Raw genomic sequence first — 24,008 nt, 5'->3', positions numbered from 1 at the left:
CCTCTTGTGGCATGAACATTTATTTTCACGTTTTGCAATGTAAAAATTCTAATAAAAGTGATCAAAGTGAATTTGAGTTGCCTCTTCGTTAATTCTCCTGCCCCCACAAAAAACATAATGTGATAAAGTAGATTTTCAGATTTTCAGCCAAGGCCTAATATTCAGCACCCCCGATGAATTTATATACATTTTCCAAAATGATAGAAGTACTGCTTTGTTCAGAAATAAATGAAATCATTCAAAATAGCCTACTACACCATGAGAAGGCCTATAATTTAGTCACATGGGATCAATAGCTTTTAAAAAAAAAAATATTGCCTAGCTGTTGACTGTAGCCCAATAACAAGGAATAGCCTACAGTCGGGAACGCGCTGCATATCTGTCAGTAAAAAAACAACAACAAAAAAGTTTTTTTGCAATATTTTTAATACAATCAGTGGCGACCAATCATTCATAAAAAAAAAAATTAAAAGCATATTAATTTCCCATTAATGCGTGTCACATACCAGTTTGCAAACAATGTACAAAATAAAAATAAACATAATTGAGTTAATAAAGCCACATACAAACATGGTCTAATGTTTGCTTTCTTGAGTAAGGCAGCTCGAAAATGCAGGCGTTTCAGCCTCGCTCAGTGCTGTCTGTGATGGTGGGGTTGGAAGGGAAATACGGAGCATAGGGGTTGGCTATGTTCTCTAGTTGCACCATGATTGGCTCAGTGTTCTGTCACTCATGGGGACACTATGTCACCGCAAAATCAACAGGGAGAGCTCGAAAATGTAAGCCTCTTGGGTGCTGCCATAGAGTTACATTAGAAGTGGCCATCGAAGAAGGCTCAATGTCATTGACCACAGATAAAGTTATGTCCAATCTTCTAATATGTACAGTAGCTTTGATTGGACTCATCATGTCAACATCATACTTCCAAAATTTTAGCTTGCAAGCTTGAAGGCATCATCAAGAATCATGTCGACAATCTACTGGCAAATCCTTTTCAACCCTTGTCATATGAAGAGAAATTATGAAGAGAAGTTATAGATAAAATGCATCGGTGCTCATTGGCCATTGGACATAAACATTACACAACAAGTTAGAAATCGCAAATTCAACAATGAGTGGTTTGGAAGGAATCTATGGCTAACTGCAAGCATTGCAAAGCAACCACTAGCCTGCTATTCAGTGGATTGGATGTTTGGTCCAGGTCCGGGTTGAATTATTGTTATTATTTCATTTTTATTGAACCTTTATTTAACTAGGCAAGTCAATTAAGAACAAATTCTTATTTATAATGACGGCCTAACCCGGCCAAACCCGGACGATGCTGGGCCAATTGGGCGCTGCACTATGGGACTCCCAATCACGGCCAGGTGTGATACAGCCTGGATTTCAACCAGGAACTGTAGTGACGCATCTTGCACTGAGACCACTGCGCCACTCGGGAGCCCTCAAGGGTCCCGACGGCCTAACCCGGCCAAACCCGGACGATGCTGGGCCAATTGGGCGCTGCACTATGGGACTCCCAATCACGGCCAGGTGTGATACAGCCTGGATTTCAACCAGGAACTGTAGTGACGCATCTTGCACTGAGACCACTGCGCCACTCGGGAGCCCTCAAGGGTCTCTTTTCCAAGCTTAAAAGGATAAACATTCAACATTGGCCGTGCTGTCATTCCAGCCGCTTTCAAAACAACTGGAAACTCTGGGGAATCTGACTTCAGTTGAGTTCATGACAGCTATGAAATTGGAAAAAAACGAGCTCCGACTGGGAAAATACATTTTGAATGGTCATCCAACTCATCCATGGGCCTCTTTCTAGAGCTCTGACTTCAAATCAAATCAAATTGTATTTGTCACATGCGCCAAATACCTTACCGGGAAATGCTTACTTACAAGCCCATAACCAACAATGCATTTTTTCGAAAAATAAGAGTTAAGAAAAAAGTCGTTACTAAATAAACTAAAGTAAAAAATAAAAGAGCAACAATGAAATAACAATTACAAGGCTATACACAGGGGGTACCGGTACCGAGTTAATGTGCAGGTGTACAGGATCACTAACATCATGATTCAATCTTGTTTTCCCAAGATCCCAGTTGTCTTGAAAACACCATAAATCCAGAGAATGCCAGACTTTGATGACAAAGTTTAATGACAAAATTTGCCCCACACGAAGGACTGCAGCACCACCTTCCTGTTCAAGTGAGCACAACAAGGTGAGTCCATAAATGTATTGTATGATGTGGCATAAATAATGTAAATGATGTACTGTAGCAAAGAAAGTAATACTAAGTGTATGTTGTGTAGTAAACTGTTCGTAGCCTATGTGCCTGTTCCTAATAATTTGGTCCCGTTTCCCCTCATAATTTAGCCTACTGTTCTTCTGACTTGGTGGAGCACATGTAGCCTATAGCCTGTTTTAGAGAAATATCATCATCGAATTCTGTAATGGCTTTCATTGTTTGCTTATATGCCCCCTTTATTTATCCTACGGTTCTGACTTGGTGTACAGAGAACACTGTAAGAACCGCTCATACTCTGAAGTCTGTCACTGTACATTTCAAAAGTGCTGAACAAATAGTTATATTGACTACATCCGTCCTAGCTCGCTAATTAATTTCTTAATCGAAATTACGGATTGCCTTTTATCCACTCGTCGTCCCCTTATGCCATAGTTTGTACATCTGAATTCTCAGTAGAAACCACATTTGTTTAAGCAAGTCAGCCTTTTTTTAAAGGCAATTAATAAGGCTGAATTAACTGTTTCGTTGCAAGACAAGGCAGCTATAATAGTGGTAAGGCATTGGAACGGCTGTTGGGACTCTGCTGTTGGGACAGCTTTATGTAGGCCCTAACAGCTTGCGGGCACCGTTTTTCACTGTTATAGTCTAATTAATGTATTGTTTAGTGTTGTGTTGTGTTGTGCAGTGACTTTGCTGGCATGTATAAAAAAAAATTATGGGAGTTTGCCCCACCAAGATTTTTCCATATTTTGTTACATTACAGCCTTATTCTAAAATGTATTAAATCGTTATTTTCCTTCATTAATCTACACACAATACCCCTTAATGACTAATAAAAAAAACACAAAACTGAAATATCCCATTTACATAAGTATTCAGACCCTTCACTGAGTACTTTGTTGAAGCACCTTTGGCAGCGATTACAGCCTCAAGTCTTCTTGTATTGGGGGAGTTTCTCCCATTCTTCTCTGCAGATCCTCTCAAGCTCTGTCAGGTTGGATGGGGAGCGTCGCTGCACAGCCATTTTCAGGTCTCTCCAGAGATGTTAGATCGGGTTCAAGTCTGGGCTCTGGCTGGCCCACTCAAGAACATTCAGAGACTTGTCCCGAAGCCACTCCTGCATTGTCTTGGCTGTGTGCTTAGGGTCGTTGTACTATTGGATGGTGAACCTTCACCCCAGTCTGAGGTCCTGAGCTCTCTGGAACAGGTTTTCATCAAGGATCTCTCTGTACTTTGCTCCATTCATCTTTCCCTTGATCCTGACTAGTCTCCTAGTCCCTGCCACTGAAAAACATCCCCACAGCATGATGCTGCCACCCCCACGCTCCACCGTAGGGATGGTGACAGGTTTCCTCCAGACGTGAAGCTTGACATTCAGGCCAAAGAGTTCAATCTTAGTTTCATCAGACCAGTGCTCAACCTGTTTGGTGGAGCACTGCAGAGATGGTTGTCCATCTCGAAGATTCTCCCATCTCCACAGAGGAACTCTGGAGCTCTGTCAGAGTGACCATCGGGTTCTTGGTCACCTCCCTGACCAAGGCCCTTCACCCCCAATTGCTCAGTTTGGCCGGGCAGCCAGCTCTATGAAGAGTCTTAGTGGTTCCAAATTTCTTCCATTTAAGAATGATGGAGGCCACTGTGTTCTTGGCGACAGATTTTGTCCTACAATGTGTGTCTTCACACAGCTAGGCCTAGGCTATTGATGGATTCAAGACAAGGTTGTTTTTATTGATCTCAAATTCTCAGTTTGTCAGTCAATGTAGCCTGGCAATTCAATCATTTTTGCGGTATTAAAAAAGATTCTGCCATTGTCTCCAGACATGTAAAATGACGTATAATTGCATGAAATGCGTTTATAAAAGGCCAACATTTTCCCGGACCGTAGGCTAATAAAAATGTTCCCCATGTTTGCAACTTCTGTAAGTGCCTCTACTCTATGTTCTATGCAACTACTCAAATGTGATGATATGCATGCAATGCTTTATTATAAAGGTGATTTTGTTTTCTCATGCGTTCCGGTACCTCAGCACTCCCGAGGTCACCGCCCTCTCACGTTCACTTTTTGTTCCGGCACCTCCCGATTTACAAATTAAGCACTGGGGATACTCACACACACACACACACACACACACACACACACACACACACACACACACACACACACACACACACACACACACACACACACACACACACACACACACACAGTGTTTTTAACATACAGTGTTTTCAACGTATATATTTGACACATTTTGACATACATGATTACATTGTGCATGTTCATTTTTTACAGTAATTATTGGAATAGTATTTTTATTGGAATTTCACAATTTTCTCCCACATTAAGAGATACAGATAAAGATAAAATAAGAATAACAAAGAACAAAAATTAAATTAACAGACAGACAGAAATTAAACACACATTTTTAAATAAAGGAATTATGTGAAATACATGGAACATACAGTGTAATCCTGAGACATTCTTAGAAAATCCTTGCAGCATAATAGCTGATAAATCAGGTTCTAGGTAAATAAAAGAATGTCCCCAAACTTTGTAGAACTTGTCTATTTTAGAATGTAATGTACAAGTCAAATATTCAAATGGAACCCATTCAAATATTATCTTACTCCAATTTTAATAGAAGAGACCTTGTCACTAATCAACTGTAAGAGGATGTTTTTGCTCGCTGCGAAGGTAAGGATGTTATAAAGCCTCCTCTTACCCACAGAAGTAACATGCCTACTAGGGAGACCTAATAGCAAAGAAACTGGGTCCAATTCTAGGTCGGCCCTAGGATTTCTTGAAGAACATTAGACCAGTACCTTTGTACTTTGGAACATGACCATAAACAATGTGTTAGGGTGCCTGTATCAGTTTTACATTTGAGACACTGAGGAGAAGAGGAAGAGCATGCTAAAAGCATGTCTGTGATTCAGGGATCTATGCAATCTGTGTATTATTCTTAATTGGATTGCTCTAGTACGATTACAGATCTTGTTTTTGCATATCGCCAAATGTCCTCCCACGTCACCTCGTCAATAGTAGCAGACAATTCTTTCTCCCACACTTGCTTGACCCCCTGTGTGTTAACAGTAGAAAAGGACCTTAAAACATCATAAAATACACTCACAGACATTTTCCTTTTTAAGAAAAAAAACATTATTTCAATGACAGATACATCAGGGTTGCCAATCAAGGTGGTGCTCTTCAAAATATAATGTCCGACTTGTAGAAAGCAGAAAAAGTCCTGCTTTGGGAGTCACTGTTTCTCATCTGCTCAAATTACAATAACATCTTATCAGTGAATAAATTATTTTGTCTGCCTAAACCCTTATTAAACCAAATGTTAAAGCCAGCATCCAGCAATCCTGGTCCAAAATCTGGGTTGTTAAGAATCAGGGTAAGAGCAGAGGTTAGTTTGGACCTTCCCAAAAAATGTTGAACTGACCTCCATGCTTTGAGTGTATTAAGTGTGATGGGATTATTGCAGAAATCTTTTACAGATTTGAAGCTTGTGAAAAATAAAAGATTATGCAAGTTTTTTTTTGTTGAAAAATAAGTCTTAATATCTAACCAAATAGAGGAGTCATCACTTGTAATCCAGTCAGAAACATAACTTAAGTGGGCATACCATTGATAAAACCTCATATTGGGCAGATCCAAGTCCCCTAGAACTTAACCAGCCTTTTAAATATCTTATTACCTTATTGGAAAGTAAGACTGGGATCATTTGGATTGGGTAAAGTAGTCTAGGTAAAATATTCATTTTCAAGAGGGATATTCTACCCACTAATGAAATCGGAAGAGAGTTCCAGCACTCCAGATTCTGTCTTATTTTGTCAAATAATGGAACAAAATTGGCTTTGTACATTTGCTAGAATTTGGGAGTTACGAAAATACCCAGATACATTAAACCTGAGGGAGACCATTTTAAAAGGAAAGGGGGGAGCGGTAGTAGGTACAAAGCTAAAACTACCAAGTGGCATAGCCTCTGATTTAGTTAATCTTGTAGCCTGGGAATACACTGAATAATTCAATAATATTAACAAGAGATGTAATTGAAGTCTCAGGGCTAGAGATGAATATCAAAACATCATCAGCATACAAGCTTATTTTATGATGAACGTCACCAATGAGCAGACCCTATATAGCGTGCGTTACTCTGATGGCCTCGGCCAGCGAGCGCAAATAGGAGAGGGGACAAAAGACAGCCCTGTCTAGTACCTCTGTGTGTGGAGAAGCTATTTGACCGTAGCCCATTAGTAAGGACATCAGCCGGAGGGTCATCATATAAAACCTAAACACATTCTATAAAGTTGTCACCTAGACTAAATTTAGTCAGTGCAAAGAATAGGTAAGACCACTCCACACGGTCAAATGCTTTTTCAGCATCTACGGAGAGCACAAGACCATCCACAACACTTCGTTGATAGGTTTGAATAACATTAAGAACTTGAATAACATTAAGAAGCCGCCTGATGTTATTTCCCTTAACGAAGCCACTTTGGTCCCCTTTCACAATTAGTGGCAATAAGTCCTCTCGTCGTGCAGCAAGGATTTTAGATAGCAATTTTCTATCCACGTTCAGAAGGGCAATAGGTCTGTACGAGGAACAACTTTTGAGAATAAGTGATATGTTAGTTTCCCTCAGAGTTGGATCAAGGATCAGGCCATGGAACTCCTTATAGAACTCACTACAAAACCTGTCTGGTCCTGGTGCCCTGCCATTTTGGGGCAGCAGGTGGTTAGAGCATTGGACTAGTAACTGAAAGGTTGCATGATCAAATCCCCAAGGTAAAAATCTGTTGTTCTGCCCCTGAAAGAGGCAGTTAAACCACTGTTCCTAGGCTGTTATTGAAAACAATCTTACTGAAAATAAGAATTTGTTCTCAACTAACTAACTGACTTAGTTAAAGAAGGATACATTTTTAAAAAATATATTTTTTGCAGATTCTCAATTGCAAACATGAATTCTACCTTGGAAATAAGGGCATTGAGGAGAGAGCTCTGTTCTTCAGAAATAGTAGGGAGCTCAATCTTAGAAAATAAGTCCTGCATTAGTTTGGGTGCATCATTTGTCAGTTCTGAGGCATAAAGATTTGCAAAACATTTCTTAAATTACTAATTTATCCATTTATTTTAATATAAATGGTTGCCATCAGAATCAGTAATAGTAACAATTGAATGGGAGTCTACTTTCTTTTTAGCTAGGCATGCCAAATATCTTCCTGGTTTATCGCCATGTTCATAAAGCTTTTGACAAATCTTATTTTCTTGTCAGCATCCTGTGTTAGGAGAGAGTCCAACGTTGAGCGCTGCTCAATAGGCCATAATTGATTATAGCCCAGTAGGCTAGACATATTCCTACGTTCAAGGAGCTTTCCATTTTGATTGGGTTATTTTGCCTAAAAACATTTAGGCCTACCTATAGAATTTTAAAAAAAAAGAACTATGCATCTCTGCCCAGCCTAGCAAGAGTGGCCAAACGGGTGTTAAGCATCCCCAGTGGCTCTGCAAGTGTGGAGAGGATATTCTCTGCTGCTGGCCTGCTCTCCAGGCACCATCGCATGAGTCTGGGGCCACAAACTTGCCAAACTCATGTTTCAAAAAATGATTTCTTAACTTAAGGATCTGACCCTTTTATTCAATTTTCGCCTAAAATGACATACCCAAATCTAACTGCCTGTAGCTCAGGACCTTAAGTAAGGATATGCATATTATTGATACCATTTGAAAGAAACACTTTGAAGTTTGTGGAAATGTGAAATTAATGTTGGAGAATATAACACATTAGATCTGGCAAAAGATAATTCAAATAAAAAAACGTGTTTTTGTTTCTTTTTTTTTGTTCCATCATCAAGCTCTGTCAGGTTGGATGGGGAGCGTTGCTGCACAGTTATTTCAGGTCTCTTCAAAGATGTTCGACTGGGTTCAAGTCCAGGCTCTGGCTGGCCCACTCAAGGACATTCAGAGACTTATTCCCAAAGCACTCCTGTGTTGTCTTGGCCGTGTGCTTAGGGTCGTTGTCCTATTGGAAGGTGAATCTAAGCCCCAGTCTGAGGTCCTTAGCACTCTGGAGCAGGTTTTAATTTACGGAGGAGTGGTTTCCGTCTGGCCACTCTACCATAAAGACCTGATTGGTGGAGTGCTTCAGAGATGGTTGTCCTTTATGAAGGTTCTCCCATCTCCACAGAGGAACTCTGGAGCTCTGTCAGAGTGACGATCAGGTTCTTAGTCACCTCCCTGACCAAGGCCTTTCTCCCCCGATTGCTCAGTTTGCCTGGGTGGCCAGCTCTAGGAAGAGTCTTGGTGGTTCCAAACTTCTTTAATTTAAGAATGATGGAGACCACTGTGTTCTTGGGGATCTTCAATGCTGCAGACAATCTCAAGGAGGTCAATTTCAAGTCTCCTAGCAAAGGGTCTGAATACTTATGTAAATAAGGTATTTAAGTTTTTTTATTTTTATGAATTTGTAAACATTTTAAAAAACGTGTTTTCCCTTTGTCATTATGGGTTATTCTGTGTAGATTGCTGAGGATTTATTTAATCCATTTTAGAATAAGGCTGTAACGTAACAAAATGTGGAAAAAGTCAAGGGGTCTGAATACTTTCTGAAGGCCCTGTAGATTCACACAGATCTCAGTCTGAGCTATGATGGCAGTTACTGTAGCAATAAAAATAATACAAATAATGTTACTGAACAAGAGCACTTGAGAACTCACATCACTGCTTCATGACCAGACTTGAGTGAAGTTATCCAATGCTGCAAAGCCGCAGCATAAAGTTATTTACCCGAGAGAGTCAATAAACGCAGCAGCCTTTTCCGGTGTGTAAAGCTTCTTAGGCGTTCTGTTGACCATAATCTACAATGTGGCGCGGTACAGAAGTGAGTAGTCTATCTTCATTCTCTCGAGTTGGTTCTTCACCTCATCAAACGCCTTCGTACAACCACCGTGGAGTAGTCTTTGAAGAATGAGACCCTTGGTCCTGTGTGCTGAATACCATCAGATTCAGCACCAAGGAATCCTTTCCTCAAAGAATTTAACTGAGCGTGTCCCTTCGTTAATTTCCAGGAAACCCACCACACAGATATTGCATCTCCGTCCTCAATTATCCAGGTCATCAATGTGCTCCGCCATTTCATGCACCTGTTTCTCAAGTGTCTTTATCTTAGTGTCCATTGGTGTAGTTGAAGTTTCCACAGTAGCAATTCTTCCTTCTGCCTCATCAACATGCTTGTCAACCTTCTGTAGTTTGGCTGAATGGCCTGTTATTGCTTCTAAGCCCATTCATATCTTGACATCGATCACTTTAGTAATGTTATCAGTCATCTTTTGGATCACTAGATCCATTGTGCCTGGATCAGCAATGGTTTTGGTCTAGTTCTTAGTAGTTCTGCTTGGCATGCTGTCGGAAACTTTTGAGAAATAGCCATCAAGAGTCATTTTAGGGTAAATTATTTAGCAAATTCTACCACTTTTTCAAGCTAAGAAATAAATATAAAGAGAAAAATTGACATTGAGTCAATTTGGCGTCAACGAACAGCATGATTGATTCTGCCTGCGGAGCTTTCCAGTGGGGGTCTGCGAGGAAAACTGGTGTCACATTTTATGACGCATGGAGGAAATTCCTGTCTGACCAAAAGAGGACGAGGACCCGCCCAGACCAGACTCTTACTGTGATCTGCCCAGGAGGAGTCACATCATCCACGAACAATTGAGGGACGGCAACTGATTTCAGTAAATCAATTTAAATGAATCTGTGTAAAAAGAAAATCAAGGTGAGGAATGCATAAAAAGGTACCCACAGTCTTATAGAGAGAAGACTATTCACTAGTTTAATGAGAAGACTAGAGCGAGCGCGTAACGGTACCATGGAAAGCCCCGCTGACAGCTGTCTGTAGGCATTTACAAGAAATGTCTGTGGTCTGCTGCCATAAAAGATAACACTAGGTAGTTGAGTACAGCATGTTATTTATGTGCATAGCAAGTTGAAGTATACCTATGATGAAAATTACAGGCCTCTCTCATCTTAAGTGGGAGAACTTGCACAATTGGTGGCTGACTAAATACTTTTTTGCCCCACTGTATGTATATACTGTACCATATACCATCTATTGCACTTTGCCTATGCCACTCGGGCATCGCTCATCCATATATTTATATGTGCATATTCTTTGTCCATCCCTTTAGATTTGTGTGTATTAGGTAGTTGTTGGGGAATTGTTAAATTACTTTAGATATTACTGCATGGTCGGAACTAGAAGCACAAGCATTTCGCTACACTCGCATTAACATCTGCTAACCATGTGTATGTGATCAATAACATTTGATTTGAAATGTTTCTAAAACCTTATTTTATACAGTGCCTTGCGAAAGTATTCGGCCCCCTTGAACTTTGCGACCTTTTGCCACATTTCAGGCTTCAAACATAAAGATATAAAACTGTATTTTTTTGTGAAGAATCAACAACAAGTGGGACACAATCATGAAGTGGAACGACATTTATTGGATATTTCAAACTTTTTTAACAAATCAAAAACTGAAAAATTGGGCGTGCAAAATTATTCAGCCCCCTTAAGTTAATACTTTGTAGCGCCACCTTTTGCTGCGATTACAGCTGTAAGTCGCTTGGGGTATGTCTCTATCAGTTTTGCACATCGAGAGACTGACATTTTTTCCCATTCCTCCTTGCAAAACAGCTCGAGCTCAGTGAGGTTGGATGGAGAGCATTTGTGAACAGCAGTTTTCAGTTCTTTCCACAGATTCTCGATTGGATTCAGGTCTGGACTTTGACTTGGCCATTCTAACACCTGGATATGTTTATTTTTGAACCATTCCATTGTAGATTTTGCTTTATGTTTTGGATCATTGTCTTGTTGGAAGACAAATCTCCGTCCCAGTCTCAGGTCTTTTGCAGACTCCATCAGGTTTTCTTCCAGAATGGTTCTGTATTTGGCTCCATCCATCTTCCCATCAATTTTAACCATCTTCCCTGTCCCTGCTGAAGAAAAGCAGGCCCAAACCATGATGCTGCCACCACCATGTTTGACAGTGGGGATGGTGTGTTCAGCTGTGTTGCTTTTACGCCAAACATAACGTTTTGCATTGTTGCCAAAAAGTTCAATTTTGGTTTCATCTGACCAGAGCACCTTCTTCCACATGTTTGGTGTGTCTCCCAGGTGGCTTGTGGCAAACTTTAAACAACACTTTTTATGGATATCTTTAAGAAATGGCTTTCTTCTTGCCACTCTTCCATAAAGGCCAGATTTGTGCAATATACGACTGATTGTTGTCCTATGGACAGAGTCTCCCACCTCAGCTGTAGATCTCTGCAGTTCATCCAGAGTGATCATGGGCCTCTTGGCTGCATCTCTGATCAGTCTTCTCCTTGTATGAGCTGAAAGTTTAGAGGGACGGCCAGGTCTTGGTAGATTTGCAGTGGTCTGATACTCCTTCCATTTCAATATTATCGCTTGCACAGTGCTCCTTGGGATGTTTAAAGCTTGGGAAATCTTTTTGTATCCAAATCCGGCTTTAAACTTCTTCACAACAGTATCTCGGACCTGCCTGGTGTGTTCCTTGTTCTTCATGATGCTCTCTGCGCTTTTAACGGACCTCTGAGACTATCACAGTGCAGGTGCATTTATACGGAGACTTGATTACACACAGGTGGATTGTATTTATCATCATTAGTCATTTAGGTCAACATTGGATCATTCAGAGATCCTCACTGAACTTCTGGAGAGAGTTTGCTGCACTGAAAGTAAAGAGGCTGAATAACTTTGCACGCCCAATTTTTCAGTTTTTGATTTGTTAAAAAAGTTTGAAATATCCAATAAATGTCGTTCCACTTCATGATTGTGTCCCACTTGTTGTTGATTCTTCACAAAAAAATACAGTTTTATATCTTTATGTTTGAAGCCTGAAATGTGGCAAAAGGTCGCAAAGTTCAAGGGGGCCGAATACTTTCGCAAGGCACTGTATTCTGATAACATGCCAACCATGTTCTGTGTATATTTGGTGGTGTAAGGGTTTTCTTGTGGTGAAGTAGAGGCAGACCAAAAAGCAGCGTGATTATATTGATTCATGTTTAATAACAAAAAGGATAAACACGAACACTACAAAACAACAAATGTGGAAACCCCAAAACAGCCCTGTCTGGTGCAAAACACAGAGACAGGAACAATCACCCACAAACACACAGTGAAACCCAGGCTACCTAAGTATGATTCTCAATCAGAGACAACTAATGACACCTGCCTCTGATTGAGAACCATACTAGGCCGAAACATAGAAATAACCCCAAACATAGAAAAACAAACATAGACTGCCCACCCAACTCACGCCCTGACCATACTAAATAAATACAAAACAAAGGAAATACAGGTCAGAACGTGACAGGTGGGACGTTAGGGGAATATTCTCCTAGCCCACAGAAAACTGGACACATGAATGTTCTTACAATCTTCCTATGAAACGTGTTTATAACATTAATATCTTAAGTTCTGAGAAATTGTAACCACGTTTTGGGTAAGTTCTATTTGACATTAAGGGAATGGTCTCTTGGAAACATTCCTTGCACATCACAGGAACATTCCTCTGAAAACGTTAGTTAATGACCTAATGAAACCTAAAGGGAACGTTCTCTAAAGTTGTGGGAATGTTCGTTTTTAGCTGGGTAAGCACTGAATGGTTGGTGAAGCTGACACGGATGTTCTAAAACATGTGGGATTTTTACACTTGTTTTGGAATACTAGTTGTTCCTGCCAAAACCAGCACCTGGACTTCTAGACGCACTGTTGTACACAGGGTTTTCTCTTTATTTGTCCCACTGAATAAGGGTGTTGTTTGTACAGCCTCTGCCAATCCATCTGTCATCTGAGACACGCATGAGTACACCTACAACTTGATATCCCTGGATCGCTTTCTAAAATTGTGATGTCATATAGCAACTGGCTGAGGTGAGAGGTCAGGGTCAGATAATTGATTCCATTCCATTATGTCCTGCCATCAAGTGCCGGACATTATTCACTGTGGTAGAGGAAGGATGGAGGATGGAAAAGGACAAGCATTTCCATGGTAATAAGATGGTATACATTCGCCAGGATAGCCCACTACAACACATTACAAAATTGAGTACAGGGATTGTACATAAAGGTTAAGTGCCATGTTGTGTGATGGAAGCAGGTGTATACAGTAAGAGGCATATAAATGTCAATGGATAAGTGACGGGGGCATTAAAGTTTGCATTATGGTTACTGTACACAAGCACAGAACATGAAAGGAAATTGTTAAATGCTGAGAATGATCTTAGCTCATGATTGATAATCACGGATGTTCATGGGAGAGAATGTATAGTTTTACATGATTTGGGAGAGGATGACATTGCTCATCCAGATATAGCCCCCACATTAATTGGAAATGATTGGCACCATTCCAGAAAATCTTTTCAAAAATGTAAATAAGAATGCCAAGAATGTATTGATTTAAAGAATGTGTACTAGTGGAACATGATTTGAGAGAGAATGGCATTGCTGCTAATCCAGATTCCCGCCGAACTACCCTAACGGTATATTAAATGAAAATCATTGACACCATTTCTAAAAACAGACTCACAGGATATATCTTCAAAAATAAAATCAGTATTCGTAGCAGTGAAAGTCTAGATAGGTTTGGAGCACAATTCTGATCATCATACTGTGTACAATCGTTGTTGTTGTTGTTGCTGTTGTCATTTGTCTGGGTTTGAGAAAGCAGACATGGGGCAGGAGAGGGATAAAGAAAAACGGAGATGGAGTGTAATGGTAAGGGCTGGCTGTGAGGATTACAGCTAAATGTAACAGGGATAATGAATGAAAAGACAGTGGCTACCAGAGGAGTGTGTTGGAATAAGCCTGTATGTTTTTGTAAATGCTCTCATTACCACAGCGATAATGATTCCCATTCGTTTTCCTGCTCTTTTCTAAATGCCTAAAGTGCAAACAGCTTTATCTTCCCATCCCCCTTTCCTTCTCCCCCCTCACTCTCTTTCTCTCCTTTCGCTTTCCTGTTTCCCTCTCTCATTGTTTCCCTTTCTCCCGCTACCTTTCTCTCTCTCTCTCTTGTTCTCCCCCTCTCTCTCCGTCTCTCACTTCTTATGTCTCCTCTCCTCTCTCTGGCAAGCCCATGTTATTGTGAGTTTAGTTAAAGCTCTGTCTTTGCAGTCTCTTTCTCTCTCTCTCTCTCTCACTCTCTCTCTGTGTGTTCCAGATAGCCACAGGGCTGCTGTAGAGAGGGAGAGGAGAAGAGAGGAGAGAGAGGCGGAGGGGAGGACGGATGAAGGGAGGGAGGAGGATGGAGGAAGGGGTGGACGGTGAGTCAGCTCACTGCCTGTTTGTCAGCGTGGCATGGCCATCCTGAAAGCCAATGGCTTGTGCCATGAAAACCCTACCATTACGCACACTTGCAAAACACACTTGATCTTTAATGTGGTCAATTTTTCATGGCCGTATTTAATGTGGAGTAATCAGTCTGTCAGTGCTGGTCAGCGCCTTCATTCAATAGTAGTGACATCACAGAGGGAGTTTTTTCCACTGTGATCAATCCTCTAAGTAATCCAAAATAGTATGACTAATTTCTCTCACCCCTATTGCACATATTTTGTTCTCTGCATTGAATAGAGTTATTGGTCTCCTTGTTGTTCATTCTGTGAAAATGTTATTGTATTTCAAACCTGAAAGCAAGTGTATCGCAGTCTTGGGGTTCAGTAAGAATAAAGTAAGATGTCTGGGTGTAGTAATTGAGCAACAGTGAATTCATCGTCAATCAAGTAATATTCTCAGCAAGCATCTAATGCTCACAGACATGGTCAATAGAAAACATTATCTTCATATGCTAATGACATTTTCAAAGAATGTCTCCACAGAGTTATGAAAACGTTTCTGACCTATTCATGGCATGATCATTCTTTGAATACGCAGATACAAATCTATTATAGAAATACCTATGAACATTCTGAGAACCAACTATTGTTAGCTGGATTGTACTGTATGTGTAACGTTCATCATTGGGAGAAAGAGAGGAGGACCAATGCGCAGCGTGGTAAGTGTTCACAGCTTTTAATGACGTACTAGAACACTGAACAAAACAATAATAACAAATTAACAGTCCCGTTACGTGAAAGACAAACACACTAAACAGGAAATAAGCACCCACAACTCAAAAGTGAAACCAGGCATGGTTCTCAATCAGGGACAACGATTGACAGTTGCCTCTAATTGAGAACCATACCAGGCCAAACACAGAAATCCCAAATCATAGAAAAAAGAACATAGACAACCCACCCAACTCACGCCCAGACCATACTAAAACAAAGATATAACAAAAGAACTAAGGTCAGAACGTGACAGTATGTATCTTTGCCTTTCTGTCCCTATGATGTTTTGGCGGATAAAGAATATGGGGTTAGGGAAGGGAGTGGCCGTGTGGGGCTTGGGTGCGTGTAGGGGATGGGTGGGTGTGGGGCATGGGTGGGACCAAACTTGATTCCCATCCCAAAACACGCACAGAGTGCCCATCACAACAACGTTATATAAATATGATTTGTTTCGGGGCATGTAAATATCCACGCGAGTTGATGGTTCAGCTGGCAAGGACGGAAGGGACTGGGGCAAAAAAGCACCAGCAACATTAAACGGGGTAAGTCAAGGGTACGTGAATCTGCTCCTTGGGCATAATGCCTTAATGAATCAAATAAAGTGGACAGCTAGGTGAACCAATGGTCTTTGTTAATGTGATGTTATGGAGAGACAGGTGGACCAATGATGACATTATGATTGAAAGATACCAGGAGATCGGTGTAACAGTGATGTCTTCATGAATTCAATGGTGTCGCCTGTTGATATTGATATAAGCCTGACGCAATGTTGTGAGCTGGAGTGATAATCTCATGACTATGAAATGCGGAGGATGTCTTTATAATTTGGAAGCTATAGATAGGCAGATAAGGGGCCATGTCTATATAGTGTCTCAGAGTAGGAGTGCTCATCTAGGATCAGGTTCTCGCTGTCCATGTAATCCTATTCATTGTGATAAAAAAGGAAAACATTTACCTGAATCCACTCCTACTCTGAGACGCTTGATACATATGGCCCTAGGTGATAATATTATCATTAATCAATGGTTATTGATGGAACAAGGCATGACATAACCTTCATGCCAACAACATATTTTTAGTAACCAAGGAAATGTACTTATAGGCCAGGTATAATAGCACACAACAGCCTTGGAAGCTTGGAGTATGGAACATGGAAGAACAGAAGCAACAATTGTAGAACTATGGGGAAAGATAGAAATGACAGATACAAGAAAAACAATACACAGAGAAAGCAATAAAGGTACAGAATGTGAGAGGCTGAGACAGACAGTTTACATGACATGACACACATCAGGGCCTGTATTCAGAAAGAGTTTCAGAGCAGGAGGGAGTTTTCCTTTATGATCATAATGAATAAGATTATGTGGACAGGGTAGACCTGATCCTAGATCAGCACTCCTACTCTGAGACACTTTGTGAATACAGGCCCAGGCCAGGTTGATGCACAGTGACACAGCATGTCCATCTCTCCGTCTCAGGTTGACAGTGTCAACAGGGAGTCACCCCCATCACTGGGGGGTGGCCTGCTAATGAGCATGAATATTTGATACCACCTGATGAGGTGGCTAGTTGTGTTTGTCGAAGGTAAATGGCAAACGCCAGGGAGGCTGGGCCATCATCTGTTGAGACACTTAACCTGAGAAATCGATAAAGAGACAGAGGAGAGAATAGACTACATTCTCAGAAAAAAAATAGTTCTGAATGGCACCATTTGTCCCTATAAGGCACGGGTGGGCAATTCCAGTCCTCGAGGGCCTGATTGGTGTCACAGTTTTGCCCCAGCTAACACACCTGACTCCAATAATCACCTAATCATGATCTTCAGTTCAGAATGTAATTTGATTAATCAGCTGTGTTTGCTAGGGATGGAGAAAAAGTGTGACATCAATCAGGCCCTCGAGGACTGGAGCTGCCCACCCCTGCTATAGAGGAACCCTTTACAAAAAGATTCCCCTACAGAATAATTTAGATCAGATAGAACTATTTCTGGTTCTAAATAGCACCCTTTAAATGGCTCTACAGATGTCACTCTTCTGTTGCTGAGAAATGCAAACTTTTGGTTTAGGCTTCTAAAGTTTGCAATTTCCACTTTTGAAATGTCAAACTTGATTTGCCCTAACAATTTTTTTTATCAAACCCTACAAAAATATCCATTAATTATAATCCATATACTATTCACATTTCCTGTTGCTGCAGGGTAATTTTCCTGCTGTGGCAAACTGCCTCAAAATAAGATCCTACATCTGTATTTGGAACCCAGGTTCAATTTGGAACTCAAAGGGCTTCTATCTGACCTGAAAAGGGTTCTATCTGGAGCCTATTTTCACAGGGTTCTCCTGCAGGGACAAATGGTGCTACATATCACTCTTTTTTCTGGGACTGTACTAGAGAAACTCTTATAGAGGAGTGATATAGTTGTTGTAGTGGTATTGTATGTGATTAATGTTGTGCGCTTCCAAATACTCTGCTTGTTCCCTCAATGGCTTTCAATGAGAAACATTTGGAAATGGAATTGGAATTCTAGTTTACTTCCTGAATTGAAAAAATAACTGGCATTCAAGTGTTTATCAAGTTGAATATAACCTAGCTATAGAATGGGCTGATGCATGGAAATGTCATATTGTAACAATATCAAAGCCAAAGAGTAGTCTTTGTGAATAGCTTACACAGAATCATCATGACAAAAGCTGCAAAGGCAAATGTAAAAAATGTAGGTTCTCAATTAACCATGTGGTTTAAAGAGATAAGAGAATGCCTAAAATTTTATTTTATTTTCATCACCTTTTCCCCCATTCTATTGTTCTTTCCCCACGGTACTATTCTACCTTACTGTCTCCATCTCTCTCCCCCCTTTTCTCTGAAGCCCTTTTGTATATTTCCCCTCCCCCATTCTCTTTCTCCATCTCTTATCATCTCTACTTTATGATCTTGCTCTCGCCCTGGTCCATATAATTTGGGATGTACCATATAAATGAGACGCACACACACACACTCTCACACATGCATTCACACACTGGCACACACTCGCACACAAACACACACGTACACACGCACACACACATATTTTGACATGTGCATAATTCCAGAGTTACTACTGCTCCAGAAACACCAGACGGGGACATGATTTACAATATTCCTCTCTGACTAGACCAGTGTGAAAAAAAACAGCATATATTTATTCATGCACAAGGTGATCAGATTCTTCCACCCATATGGTAATGACCACTTTCTGTATCGTTTCTATTTAGAGAACTAATACACAGGTATATAGAATAATGTGTAGGAAGACAAATGGTGGAGTGAGTACAATCTTCATGGTATGAGTTTCAGCTAAAACCATGGGATTGCATGTGGGAGTTGTCCATCTTGACAATCCACTGTGGGCACTATAGGTTCCATGAGCATGTCTCTCCAGTGATGTTGGATGAATGTCAGACTCTGCCTGCAGTCCAATGCCTTACACATCAGCCCTTTCCAACCAGCAGAGCCTGGGTCCATACACGTGCACCACCACCACCACCACTTCACTGCAAATAACATAGAGCTATAGCCAGCTGTTTCAAGGATGTTCTTAGAACTATACTTGCTACACTTTCAAAACATGTTCTCATCTAGGATAAGAGACGAGGAGTCTCTTATCCTAGATGAGAACATGTTTTGAAAGACCTCCCATTTGAAACCCCCTCACTAAGCTTTTCTTTATCTGCGGTCTTTCAACTAATGAGAACATTTTACCCATTTAATATACATGTACAGTTAGAGGTTTGAAAGGATTATCATTCCCCAGTGCAGCGGTGGAATAATACACTGTATGTAGATTTGTGATAAGGTTAGGGCACTATACCCCTAGCTACAGGGTTTCTGCAGACTCCACAGTCCTCTCTTCATCTCTCTTATTCTCCTGCACACTAAGTCCCCATCACGACACTCCTATAAATCAACTCCACACAATGTTGTCATTTCCGTTCTATCAATGGATCCACGTGCCTCCTTTCAAAGGACACCACCAAGGCTAATTAAAAGTATTCAGGGGTTCTGTCTCATTTGATTCCCTCAGTGGATGCTTATATCATGGGACATGGTGCTGCAACAGAGACTGTTTCTATCTATAATATTACAGCCCAAGGCTCGCTTACAGGGAGAATTAGCTCAGGCCTTTTTGTTGTTGCTTCTAACAAACAAATAGTCAAATCATTCTGACAAAACGTATTTTAATTTCATTCACTCAAGTATACAGGAAAAGTATTTGGTTGAGAAAAATACATTTTTTACAATCACTAATAGACTTTTAAGGGTTGTTTTTGTATGTGTTTCTTGCCAATGTTTCAAATATTTTGCACAGACAAGAATCTTTGTTGATTAGTTGTGATTCGATGTCATGATAAATGGGCAAATGTCATTAAATGCATTACCCCATGATGCACTTTACTACTGTATTTCAATGTATCTACTGTATGTCCTACTGTATTCAATCTGATGGATGTCCTATTGTCATCGTTGGTCCCTCACATGTTGTTACACTTCTTTTGACGTTATTTGTGTTTTCCTTTCTGCCTGTGATGAAGTCACAGGACCTTCCCACTGGGTAAGAGAATTTTTAAAAAATTCAACTAACTTTTAACCTAAATCCAATGACATGGTGACATTTTTTGTTGATTTCATGTAAATTCATGTTTGTTGATAACTAAACCAAATGTAACACAAAACTAGACAATGAAATGATGTCTGTGCCCAGTGGGTTAGCTGACACACAGTAGTGTCAGGTTCAGACTGACAGGGAATCAAATCATAACAATCCGATTATTATTGAAAGCACTTCTGCTCTACCCATGTTATCTGCAACATGACACACGAAAAGGCCTCTGAGATATCCGGGTATGCACAGGAGGTATGCACAGGAGGTATGCACAGGAGGTATGCACAGGAGGTATGCACAGGAGGTATGCACAGGAGGTATTCACAGGAGTTAGCTAGCATTATCCATCTCTATTTATCAGTGGAGGCTGCTGAGAGGAGGACCATGTGTTTGATGTATTTGATACCATTCCACTAATTCCGCTCCAGCCATTACAACGAGCCCGTCCTCACCAATTAAGGTGCCAACAACCTCCTGTGCTATATATGCAAACTATGTAAAATAAAATCTATGTTTGTACACTTAGGCCTACAGGTTCCTTGTTTAAAATTCTGAGCAATAAATATTAAAGCAATTGTTTTCTTCATAGTGTCTTACACTACTTGTTATATAGCTACAGTATTAATCTTTATCTGCTTCTTGGTGGTGGAACCACTGCCTGTTTTAACCTGAAAAGATCTGCATTGGCACAATATATAAAACAACATGTATGTATTTATGTACAGTATGTATGTATTCACAGTACCAGTCAAAAGTTTGGACTCATTCAAGGGTTTTTAAAAAAAATGTAAAACTATTTTCTAAGTTGTAGAATAATAGTGAAGACATCAACATTATGAAATAACGCATATGGAATCATGTACTAACCAAAAAAGTGTTAAACAAATCTAAATATATTTTATTTTTGAGATTCTTCAAAGTAGCCACTCTTTGTCTTGATGACAGCTTTGCACACTCTTGGTATTCTCTCAACCAGCTTCACCTGGAATGCTTTCCCAACAGTCCTGAAGGAGTTCCCACATATGCTGAGCACTTGGTGGCTGATTTTCCTTCACTTCATGCGTTCCAACTCATCCCAAACCATCTCAATTGGGTTGAGGTCAGGTGATTGTGGAGGCCAGGTCATCTGACGCAGCACTCCATCACTCTCTTTCTTGGTTAAATAGCCCTTACACAGCCTGGAGGTGTGTTGGGTCATTGTCCTGTTGAAAAACAAATGATAGTCCCACTAAGCCCAAACCAGATGGGATGGCATATCGCTGTAGAATGCTGTGGTAGCCATGCTGGTAAAGTGGGCCTTGAATTATAAATAAATCACTGACAGTGTCACCAGCAAAGCACCCCCACACCATCACACCTCCTCCTCCATGCTTCATGGTGGGAATCACTCATGCGGAGATCATCCGTTCACTTACTCTGCGTCTCACAAAGACACAACGGTTGGAACCAAAAATCTCAAATTTGGACTCATTAGACCAAAGGACAGATTTCCACTAATCTAATGTCCATTGCTCGTGTTTCTTGGCCCAAGCAAGTCTTTTCTTCATATTGGTGTCCTTTAGTAGTGGTTTCTTTGCAGCATTTCGACCATGGCCTGATTCACATTGTCTCCTCTGAACAGTTAATATTGAGATGTGTCTGTTAGTTGAACACTGTGAAGCATTTATTTGGGCTGCAATTTCTGAGGCTGGTAACTCTGATGGACTTATCCTCTGCAGCAGAGGTAACTCTAATGAACCTATCCTCTACAGCAGAGGTAACTCTAATGAACCTATCCTCTGCAGCAGAGGTAACTCTAATGAACCTATCCTCTACAGCAGAGGTAACTCTAATGAACCTATCCTCTACAGCAGAGGTAACTCTAATGAACCTATCCTCTACAACAGAGGTAACTCTAATGAACCTATCCTCTGCAGCAGAGGTAACTCTAATGAACCTATCCTCTGCAGCAGAGGTAACTCTAATGAACCTATCCTCTACAGCAGAGGTAACTCTAATGAACCTATCCTCTACAGCAGAGGTAACTCTGGGTCTTCCTGACCTGTGGCGGTCCTCATGAGAGAAAGTTTCATTCAAGAGCTTGATGGTTTTTGAGACTGCACTTGAAGAAACTTTAAAAAGGTCTTGACATTTTCCGGATTGAGTGAGCTTCAAATCTTAAGGTAATGATGGACTGTCATTTCTCTTTGCTTATTTGATCTGTTCTTGCCATAATATGGACTTTGTTGTTTACCAAATAGGGCTATCTTCTGTATACCACCCTTACCTTGTCTCAACACAAATTATTGTCTGAAACGTATTAAGAAGCAAATAAATTCCACAAATGACCTTTTAACAAGGCACAGCTGTTAATTTAAATGCATTCCAGGTGACTACCTCATTAAGCTAGTTGAGAGAATGCCAAGAGTGTGCAAATCTGCCATCAAGGTAAAGGTTGGCTACTTTGAAGAATTGAAAACATAAAATATATTTAGATTTGTTTAACACTTTTTTGGTTACTACATGATTATTATGTGTTATTTCATAGTTTTGATGTCTTCAATATTATTCTACAATGTAGAAAATAATAAAAATAAATAAAAACCCTGGAAAGAGTAAGTGTGTACAAACCTTTGACAGGTACTGCATGTACTGTATGTATGGAACAATATGTGTATGGAACAATGTATGGAACCAAATACGAACAACTATTTTGAAAAAAAATGTGCTGTCTATTGAAAACTGTCCCTCAAACAGGATAACAATACAATAATGTTTAATATTGGCACAGCACTGATAGCCGTCCATGATGTAAATTCTCTATAACACTTTGTGAAAGTTTGACCCATTGGAGACATTTCCAGATTTGATGTTTCATGAGTTGCTTCATGAAACCAAACTTGTGGCACCCTAATGGGGTCACAATTGCAGAGCTTAAATTTAACTGGAGCTGTTACTGAAGGAAACCCTGCTTATGCTCCTCAATGGGAGGAAGCTGTATCACTGTCTGTTTGGGCTGCAGCGGGAACATGAGGATGCAGAAACATGTCAACAAAGTTTTAGTTAAAAGCTTTGTATCAGCATTAGTTATTCTGGATTCCAGGAGAACGTAACAGTCTGCATGGAGCCAATGTATCTCTTATGGGGTCTTTGGAGACAAAGGTTGACTTTATCTATTGTAGAAAAGTTTGGTATTTGCCCTGATCAAAGACATGCTTGTTTTCCTTAGCCCATACGGTGATACCTGAGCTTCCCTGCAGTATGGGCTTATGTATAGACCTGAAATACATGTGAAGAACCAACTTTGAAGCCTTGAAGGGACTTACAGGCATATCCCTGGAAACAATGGGGAGACGATAGGTAACCAACAGGGGCCTAGGGAACTGTAGCCTAGACTTGGACAGATAGGTGAAGGACAGGAAAGCCTACCTGTTCGGGGCCCTGGAAGCAGATTCGGCACTGCGGCGAGCGCATGCCACTGTCCAAGCTGCTTGTGAGCGATACAGTGTCCAGGCTCGCTTGGAGCTTCGCATTCTTCTCCTCGAATGCCAGGCTCCGCGGCCGGGGATTGGTGCCATAGTATTCTTCTTCGTCGTCCCGGGTAGAGCAGTCGAAGGGTGGCCACCCGCAGCCTCCTACCCCGAGCCCTCGCATGCTGCTTGTTCGCCTGTCTGGGTTTGTGTCAGAATCGGTCCCCCGTCTTAAGCCAGACCGCATCAAAACCAGCACTTTCAGTTCATTGAAAAACATACGGATCCGGTACTTTAACATCATGAACTAGCCCACATAGGCAAAATGCGGCTGTAGGGTGAAATAGAAGGTATCAATAAATTGAGTTGTATAAATCAGGCATTTCTTATGCACGATTTGAGAGCCAAAATGGGCTTTGTAAGTAGCCTATTATTATTACAAAGTGCAAACCTATTTGGTTCAAATAGCCTTCTCTAGCTATGGGCTATACTATCAAAACAAAAATATCAGAGGTTTCTATAAAAAGCATGACTGCCGACCAAAA

The 24,008-nt window shown here is 40.7% G+C and overlaps 1 protein-coding gene across 1 annotated transcript in view; it reads right to left on the bottom strand.

Annotated features, from left to right (window-relative positions):
* The window catches only part of LOC139414376 (E3 ubiquitin-protein ligase MARCHF9-like), a 30,657-nt gene extending 6,890 nt beyond the window's left edge, over nucleotides 1–23,767 (bottom strand). Inside the window, exon 1 of the mRNA XM_071162291.1 lies at nucleotides 23,423–23,767. Within this exon, the coding sequence (XP_071018392.1) occupies nucleotides 23,423–23,767 (345 nt within the window). The remainder of the gene's footprint in view (nucleotides 1–23,422) is intronic.
* Between the last annotated feature and the right edge of the window lie 241 nt (nucleotides 23,768–24,008).

Source organism: Oncorhynchus clarkii, chromosome 7 (genome assembly GCF_045791955.1).
Source record: "Oncorhynchus clarkii lewisi isolate Uvic-CL-2024 chromosome 7, UVic_Ocla_1.0, whole genome shotgun sequence".
Taxonomy (NCBI): Eukaryota; Metazoa; Chordata; class Actinopteri; order Salmoniformes; family Salmonidae; genus Oncorhynchus; species Oncorhynchus clarkii.
This window is presented reverse-complemented; position numbering and strand designations above follow the sequence as displayed.